Here is an 8,567-nt window from a genome sequence, read left to right on the forward strand (position 1 = left end):
GTTCTGATCGGGAAGTATGGGATGCTGTTACTATCTATAACGAAGCTAAGTTTGTGCACTTCTCAGACTGGCCGGTTCCTAAGCCGTGGATCTTGATGCCGGATGACCTGCGAGGCGAGAAACAGCCCAAGTGCCATGCCCAAGATAGCGTGGAGCAGTGTGCTGACAGAGAGATATGGAATAACTTCTACAACGGCTTTCAAAAGCGCCGAGAGGTAATAACCCTGTTCCCTTCCGAAATACGATCCAGGAACTATAGTATCCCTCTGACCGCCGCTAACCTAATATAGTATGTTTGCTAGTATTGTTGCATTCAGGATACGTACCCTTTGCACTTGACATATCACGGATCCTGTAACAGGACTATTCCCCTTTGTTTAAGCCACTACCCCTTTTCTTATGCATATCTGCAATCTGTCCTCATTAGTTTATGCGTCGTTCCCTAAACTCTTCTACTCTCCTTAATCATAAATAGGGTTCTGGCTCACTCCTTCTTAGATAGAGAAGACGAATCTCAAAGTATATGTTGACCCTTACCTTTCCAAATTACTACCCTGTGAGAGTTATGAGCCCGGTTGGCCCTTAGCTGCGCCATCGGATTCTCTTGCACCTACGTTTGGCATAAATCGTCTCTAAAAATCAGGGAACTAGTCGAAATCGAACCTCTTCGTTAAAATTAGCAATAAGGGGTAAAAAGGGGAGGTTTTTAAGCAGACCTTCCGGATCGGGACGAGGATTCCTCGAAGACACGAAAGACTAGGCGAAACGGCTGCCTAGCCTGCAAATCCCTAGGCCATCGATTATCACAATGCTAGCAGGTCTTCGAGGAAAACCGACCTAAAGGATTTAACCCTTTAAAGAGGTTATAAGAAACGATATAACAGTCTCTTAAGGAGGACCCCTCGTTGCAGAAGAAGATAGACGAGATTCGGGTTGCTAAGAAATAGCAACGAACGCCGCCGCCCTTATTCGAGTCGCAAATTCGAGGAAAAATCGTTAGTATAGCAAATCCGGCCTTCGTCTTCCCCACGGATCAATAAGGCCAAAACCAACCGTTAGAGCCCTCTAATTATCCCCTACGAAAATCAGCTATCCTCGACTCCGGTGCTTCCCTCGATATCTATAATACACTCTTATAATTCCGGTCCTTTAAGAAGGCACGAAGGGAATACCTTATTGCCGGGGAATTAACCGTACGGATAGAGGGATACGGAAGGGTGAATTTCACGATAAAATTACCTAATAGGTCTATATAAATTCTTCGACGAAAAAGGGTAGCTTTTTGCCCTTGATTTTTAACGAGCCTGATTTCCTTCCGCCTTCTTCGAAAGGAAAGGATCTTCTAGGATATAACGTCTAAGCCGACGAGGCTAGTCTAGAAGAATTAGACTATCGGGCTTATCGAGGAAAAATTCGGTTAATTTATTCTCGAATTCCGACCTATCCTTAGGAAGGAACCTCTCGAGAAGTCAGCTTTCCCTGCTAGGAGGAATAGGTCTACTATAAAGGACCCTCTTCTAGCAGCCTAAGGAGACGGCATTCTTTAGCACGCACGACTTAGTTACCCGGGCCCCTTAGCTTTGCATAAGCTAGGCTAATAATAAGGCGTACGAATAAGGGGCCTAAAGACCGTCGAATGCGAATACTACGGTTAAGGAAAGACTAGGAGACGAATTTCTAGACGAACGCCTTTACGGCCGGACTAGCCGTGTAAGGAAATTTAGGTCGACTAGACCGACGTCTCTAGGGATTAGGAAAGCTTCGTTAGGGTAATGTTTTTTATAGACGCTTTTTTAAGGATAGTTTTCCCCTATTTCTTACGGACCTACCTAAGCAAGTATAACTAGTCTGCCCTCCGGGACTTCGTTAACTAGATAAAATCCTACTTTAGCTACGAGGTAAAGAAGATATAGTCTAACGGAGAGCTATTTACGAAGGATATCTTAAATTAGCTTCGAAAAAGGGGCATTTTACCCCTCCCGTTAGCACCGAATACCTAGGCCTAGAACGGAGGGGTAGAAAGATTAGGGGGTGCTATAATAGAAAGGGCCCGTACGATAAGACTTACTGCAAGGCTTCTATACGACCTTTAGAGGGAAGTTGTTAAGACCGCCTATTACCTTCGGAACCGGACCCTAAGGGACCCTAGGGGACTAAGGGACTATAGGGACCTAGAGACCCTTTTTAAGACCTAAGGAATAGACTAGAAATCCCCCCTTAAGCTCTTTACGAAGAAGAGGGCCTCGCTAGCCTACCTTTATGCCTATAGCTATAAGGCATACGCAATAACTACCGATATATAGCTAAAAAGGAAGAAGAAAAGAAAGCTTAATCCTAGAGCCTTTATTAGTTACCTCGTTAGTTATAATTCTACGAATATCTTTTAGATCTAGATTCCTCTTCTATAGAAGGTTATTTCGACTAGGGATATAATTTTCGATGAATCTAGCTTCTTCGACGGAAAGAGGGATTAATAGCCCCTCTTACTCTCTTAACGTTAGCTAATTTAAAAGATTTAAATCCCCCCTTCCTAATAGTCTTAAGAAGAGGTCCTAGATAAGGAAACGGAAGAAGAAACCGACGTCGAAGTAGTCGAGGATAACGCTAACTTCGAGGAAGAAGAAAAAGAGGAAGCTACTAGATTAGATAATCTAGACGAAGAAGGAGACTATAGGAAAGCGGTAGAACTAGAATACGCCTACCTACCTACGCCTCCTCTTACGGAATAAGAAGAAGATCTAGAAGCAGCTTTCTCTATTAGTCTTCCCGTCTCGACCCCTAAGGGGGTAGGAAAGGCACCTCTCTTAAAGGATTACCCGGCTGCCTTTTTATCCCTACTTTAAGAAGCAAAGGAAGGTATAGGGCCCGATACGGATACGAAAGAAGACTAACCTCTCCCCTATTTCGATTATTTTTCCGACTTCTACCTAACGCCTATAGAAGACGGTTCCCACGGAGCGTTCATAGCAGGCCGGCTCTTTAAGCCATAGCTATTAGCAAGGAAGGTATATAAAAGAGACCTCCCGGACCTACTAGTAAACTAGAAGCAGCTAGAAAAACACCCCTTTAGAGACTAGTTTTTCTAGGCCTAGAAAGACCACCTAGCCTTATATAAAGAGATAGGGTCTTTCGAAGAGGTCCTTAAGGAAAAAGCAAGAGGAAAATAGGTCCTTAGCTATAAATAGGTCTTTATCTATAAGACTAATAAACACGGCTTCCTTTAAAAATATAAAGCCCGGCTAGTTATCTATAGGAATTAATAGGAAAAAGGGGATCTACCTACTAAGGCAACCACCCTAGCAGGGATGTCTTTTCGGACCCTTATAGCTATAGTAGTAGAATTCGACCTCGAGCTCGAATAGATAGATATAGTTAACGCCTTTATTAACTGCCTACTTAAGGAAGAAGAAGTTATCTATATACGCCTTCTACTAGGTTTCTAATAGCTAGGAAAGGTTCTACGGCTTAAGAAAGCTCTATATAGACTACGAAGATTACCCCTTCTTTAGCAATAGCATTTAATAGGTTCCCTTAAAGCCTTAGGCTTTAAGAAAGTCCCTTAGGAACTATATATAATATAGAAGGGTAAAATCATAGTCTTCTTCTACGTTAACGATATTATCTAGGCCTACCTAAAAGAGGAAGAAGCTGCTACTAGGGAGGCTATATAAGGCCTATAATAAAGGTATAAGATAACTAGGCTAGGGGAGCTAAAGTGGTTCCTAGGGATACGAATCCTTCGGAATAGGTCCTAACGGACTATCTAGCTTACCTAGGACGCCTATATCGATAAGGTCGCTTATAAATTCCTCCCTAATTCCCTTAATAAGAAGCTTCCCTCTACGCCTATATTAGACGAAGAGCTTTTGCTTAATCCGTCCTTTTAAGCTAGGGAGTAAGAGAAACACTAATATTAATAGAAGGTAGGCTCCCTGCTTTTTTTAGCTATTTTTACTAGACCGGATATCTCTTTTACGGTCTCCCGGCTAGCTAGGCATAACTAGAATCCTAGCCCTAGGCATTAAGAAGTAGTAGATAGAGCTATCCTTTATTTCTATTTAACGAGATTATATAGTTTGCGCCTAGGAGGGTAGGGAAGGAAATAAGCTACCGAAATCTTCCTTTATTTAAGCGATTCGTCCTTTACGGATAATTCCTTAGATAGAAAGAGCTTATAAGGGTATATTATATCCCTTTTTAGAGGAACTATTATATAGAAAGCTTCGAAGTAAGCTACCGTTACTATATTAAGTATAGAGGTAGAGCTACTAGCTCTTTTAGAAGTATTAAAAGAAGCGATTTTCCTTAGCCGGCTACTAATATCTCTACGACTATAAATCCCGACCCCGTTAGCTATAGAATACGATAATACGTAGACTATATATATTCTTACGGAGGAAAATAGTAAGCTATCGACCCGGCTATAGTATATTAATATCTATTAGTATTAGTTACGCTAAGAGGTCTAAAGGGGACTTATTTCTATCCGTTAGGTTCTAATAGTATTAATAAAAGCCGACGGTCTTACGAAGCCCCTACCGAAGTAGAAGCTAGCTGTCTTTTTATAGCAAATTAGGCTAAAAGACGTTCGAGAGAAGCTATCCTTAGAAGCCCGCCTTAAGAGTCTACGAGAGGAGCTAATAGCACGTAGGAGGAAGGAGACGTCTATAGCCGAAGAGAGGAATTAGGACTTATCTTAAAGGAGGGCCCCTAGCTTAATTAGGACTTATTCTTCTTAAAGGCCCCCTTTTTAGGGACATATCCTTAGAGAAGCCCCCCTTTCGTATAGGACTTAATTTCCTCCTTAGGCCCCTTTTTCTTAAAGTAGGTCTAAAAGAGCCTAGGGCTAATATTACGACCACGGTTAGCGGGCCGTAAGAGAGCCGGCTACGTTTACGTAATAAGGCGGCTTAGAATAATAGTCGGGACGAGAAGTTACTTAGGCTTAGCTTACTTAGAGCGTATATAAGCTAAGTAAGCCTTATATAGATAGATTACTACTTAGGAGCATAGCTTACGAGTAAGCTATAGTAAGCTATAAAGGGGATCACGGCTAGGACCGTAATCTAAGGATAGTCTCTATAGGTATATATAGCTACCTACTTTTACTCCTTTAGATAGATAGCTCTCTAGCTTTTAATATAGATCTTTATTACGATTCTATCTCTAATTCTAATTACCTAGTTATAATCTACGGTCTACGACCTCTAACTTATTACTAATATAATATACTTATTATTACTTAGACCACGCCCTATTATATCTACTAATATAAACCCCTCGATAGGTTTATCCCTTAGGAATAATACTAGTCGTTATAGCTAAAACCCGGATTTCTTAAGTAAGGGATAAGTATAAACTAAGACCTCCTCTATACGCTTACTAGCCTAAAGCTATATTTAGCTTTACCCTTTCTATAAGGGCAGGCTATAGCTAAGGGGGTATATCGTAAAGCGTAGCTTAATTTCGTAGTTCTCGGAGATATCTCTTAGTACGAGGGACCTAGGAAGCTAAAAAATAGGTTTTAAAGAAGGAGCTAAAAAGAGGTATAGAGAAGAGGGTAGGGGTATAAGGGGAAGTAAAAGTAGCGATAGCTTCCTATAGAGGTAGCGAGAGATAAGACGGATATACCGGTAACGGCTAGAAAGGAAGGGAAAAACTAGTAAAAAGCTCGGTAGTTAAAGGGATATTAGTAGCTTCTTTAAGTAAGATCTTCTTTATTAATTAAGATACTAAACGGGTATAAAGAGGGGCGTTAGATAGAGGAAAGAAGAAAAATAAAGGCAATATAATAATTACTCCCCTACCTTTACTACTACTCCCGCGAGAATTAAATCTCTCTGCCCTGCCTATCCGACCCCTTACTTTTAATTTTACCTTTATATATTTTTATATACTTCTTATATCTCTCTTTATAAGAAGTTTAGTTCTATACTTTAATAGGGTTTCGAAAGTACTTATCCCTTAAACCTAACTAAGAAAGCGTCGTATTATACCTTTATTTAGAAGTATATTATATAATCTAGGTAAACGTATAATATCTATAAAATATACTTATAGTACTTATAAGTAAGTAGTATTTATAAATTATCTTTAAATTCTCCTTATAGTTACTATTCTTATTATAAAGCTATAAAGGTATCGATATAGCAATAGCTATAGTATAGTCTCTTTTATATAGTACTAGTTAATATTAAATTAATATAGCTTATTAGTTTTCTATAAGAATTTAAGGTATTTATTAGGTTTTAAATTTAAGTATTTCTTTAAAGTCTTTAAAGTATAGAGCGTATTCTCTAATTATAGTATTTTCCCTTAATATTAAGGGTAGTAGTATAAGTTTATTCTTATCTTTTATTTCTCTAGGTATTTTTTATTCTTTAAAGCTTATATTATCGATACTTTATTATTCCTCTTTAGGTTATTATCCGAGTTTTATAAGTATAAGGGCTACGTTTATATCTTCTTTATTATATTATTTATAGACTACCTATTATTATTATCGATTTTTATTTTATATATCTTCCTAGAATTATTTACCGTTCTTCTTAATCTAGTCTTAAGAGACTTCTTTAAGATAAGGGTATTTTAGTTCTATAAATTTAACTTATTTCTATATTTTAAGATCCCTTTATTATATTATTATAAGGGTTTTCCTTAGTAGCTTTATAAACTATCTAGTACTGTTCTTATCGCTTAAGTATACTATATATTTATCGTTATAGTATATAGTCTAACTAAGGAGTTTATACTTTAGTTCCTATCTATTAATAGCGTTTAAGTATTTCTTACCTTTTAGGGCTAGTGCTTAGTAGGTTTTCTTCTCTTTATAAAGTTATCTATATTCTTTAAAGTAATATCTACGTTTCCTATAGTTAAAATACTTTCCTTTACTTTTTTATATTATATCTGGATCTATCCTACCTAGGTTAGTTATATAGGTATAGGTAATAGGAGTTTCGCGGTTCTTTTTATAGTTAGCGTATTAGTTAAAGTTATTCTTATAAGAAGGGTTTTAGTTTCCTCTTTCTTATTTCTTTTCTTAGCGTCGCGTATACTATCTATTATCGATTTATACTACTATAGTAATATAGTCTAAGAGGTTATTAAGTCGATTTTCCTTATAAAGCTCGTCCTTAACTTCTTCTTTAAGCCTATCGTAGAATTATAATATAAAGGGTTCGTCGTCCTAATTAAGCTTTAAGGTAACTTAATAGAACTTCTGTCACACATAGGATATCAGCCTCCAACAGTCTGACCCCCTATTCGCACAGTCCGTTTCCACATTTCCCCACAGAAACTTCTAGGAGGCATCATCAACGCATCAGTGGCTTCCAGATGATCTGATCAGATGCTTCCATTCACTACCATTCCCTTCCATTCTCATATTCAGGCAGTCTATAAAGATCTCGCCTCTTTCCCACCTTAGATAGCAGAATCAAGAGTCTTCCAGTCCCTGATCTTTATGCCCACTTGCTCATCCTCCGTGCGATAGTTATGAGCCCGGTCTGCCATTGACTGGGTATCTTATTCTCGTTCATTCCGCTGCGCAGAATAGCTTCCACAATGAGCTCAGCTCTAGATCTTGATGGCTCTTCCAAGGGCACCGTGCTCAACGGCCCTTGCGACTGGAAACAATGGATTTCTATCATCAAGAAATTCGCCACGTCCCACAGTCTTTGGGACTTTCTGGACCCTGCCGTCAAGGAGGGTAAGCCGGTTCTTCAGCAGCCAGTTGAACCAACATTCCGACAAATCAACCACGAAGCATCTGATCTCGTGGATCTGACCTCGGAGGAATTTCGCCGTCTCGAATTCCTCCACACCCAATACCGCTCGAAGCTTCAAGGGTATAGGGATCAAGTGAAGGCACTCGCCAGCCTTCAACAACACATCGTCAAGACCATCGGCAACTACTACAGCACCATTGCCGAGGAACACGACGTTGCAAAGCAACTTGCCTTGCTTCAGGCTCGTGTGGCCCCAACCGACTGGGCACTCGAGAGGGAAGTTGTTCAGCGTTATCGTTCCACCCTTCAGTCGCCAAACAGGACCAAGATCGAAGCTTGGGTCACCCAATGGCAGAAAGTCCTCACTGAGGCAAAGCAATTAGGGCTTCCTGATGTCCAGGACCTTCGCCCTACCAAGATTTCCTACAGGCTGTTTCGTCCATCAACGCCCCATTCACAGACTATTGGGTCAACAAAATGGAAGACGAGGCCGTATTCGGCAAGCCTGATTGGAAGACGGACTTCCCGGACGGCATTAAGATCAGTGAGATCTTTGAACGAGCTCACCGAATCAAGGCCGCCAACAACAGCAAAGGATCATTCGGAGCTGCCTTCCAAGGCAAGGGAGAGAAATCGGAGAGGAAAGAGGACAAGCCTAAGTGGTCTTCAAGCAAGAACGCTGATGGTGTTCCTATGTGTGTCTGCGGAGAATATCACCGCTTCGTAGATTGCTTCTATCTCATCAAATCAGCTCGGCCTGATGGCTGGACTCCTGATCAGAAGGTTGAGAAGAAGATCAAGGAAATCCTCGACTCAATCCATGGGCAAAGAAGATGA

The 8,567-nt window shown here is 40.0% G+C and overlaps 1 protein-coding gene across 1 annotated transcript; it reads left to right on the forward strand.

The window, feature by feature from the left end:
- Positions 1-7,566: 7,566 nt before the first annotated feature.
- HRG_06229 (uncharacterized protein) lies at positions 7,567-8,567 on the forward strand (the record flags this gene model as incomplete). Its single annotated transcript, XM_044864700.1, has 2 exons — positions 7,567-8,070; positions 8,160-8,567. 2 exons carry the CDS (start codon positions 7,567-7,569, stop codon positions 8,565-8,567), a joined length of 912 nt encoding a protein of 303 aa, XP_044721232.1.

The sequence above is a fragment of the Hirsutella rhossiliensis genome (genome assembly GCF_020360975.1).
Source record: "Hirsutella rhossiliensis strain HR02 chromosome Unknown scaffold00005, whole genome shotgun sequence".
In the NCBI taxonomy this organism is placed as follows: Eukaryota; Fungi; Ascomycota; class Sordariomycetes; order Hypocreales; family Ophiocordycipitaceae; genus Hirsutella; species Hirsutella rhossiliensis.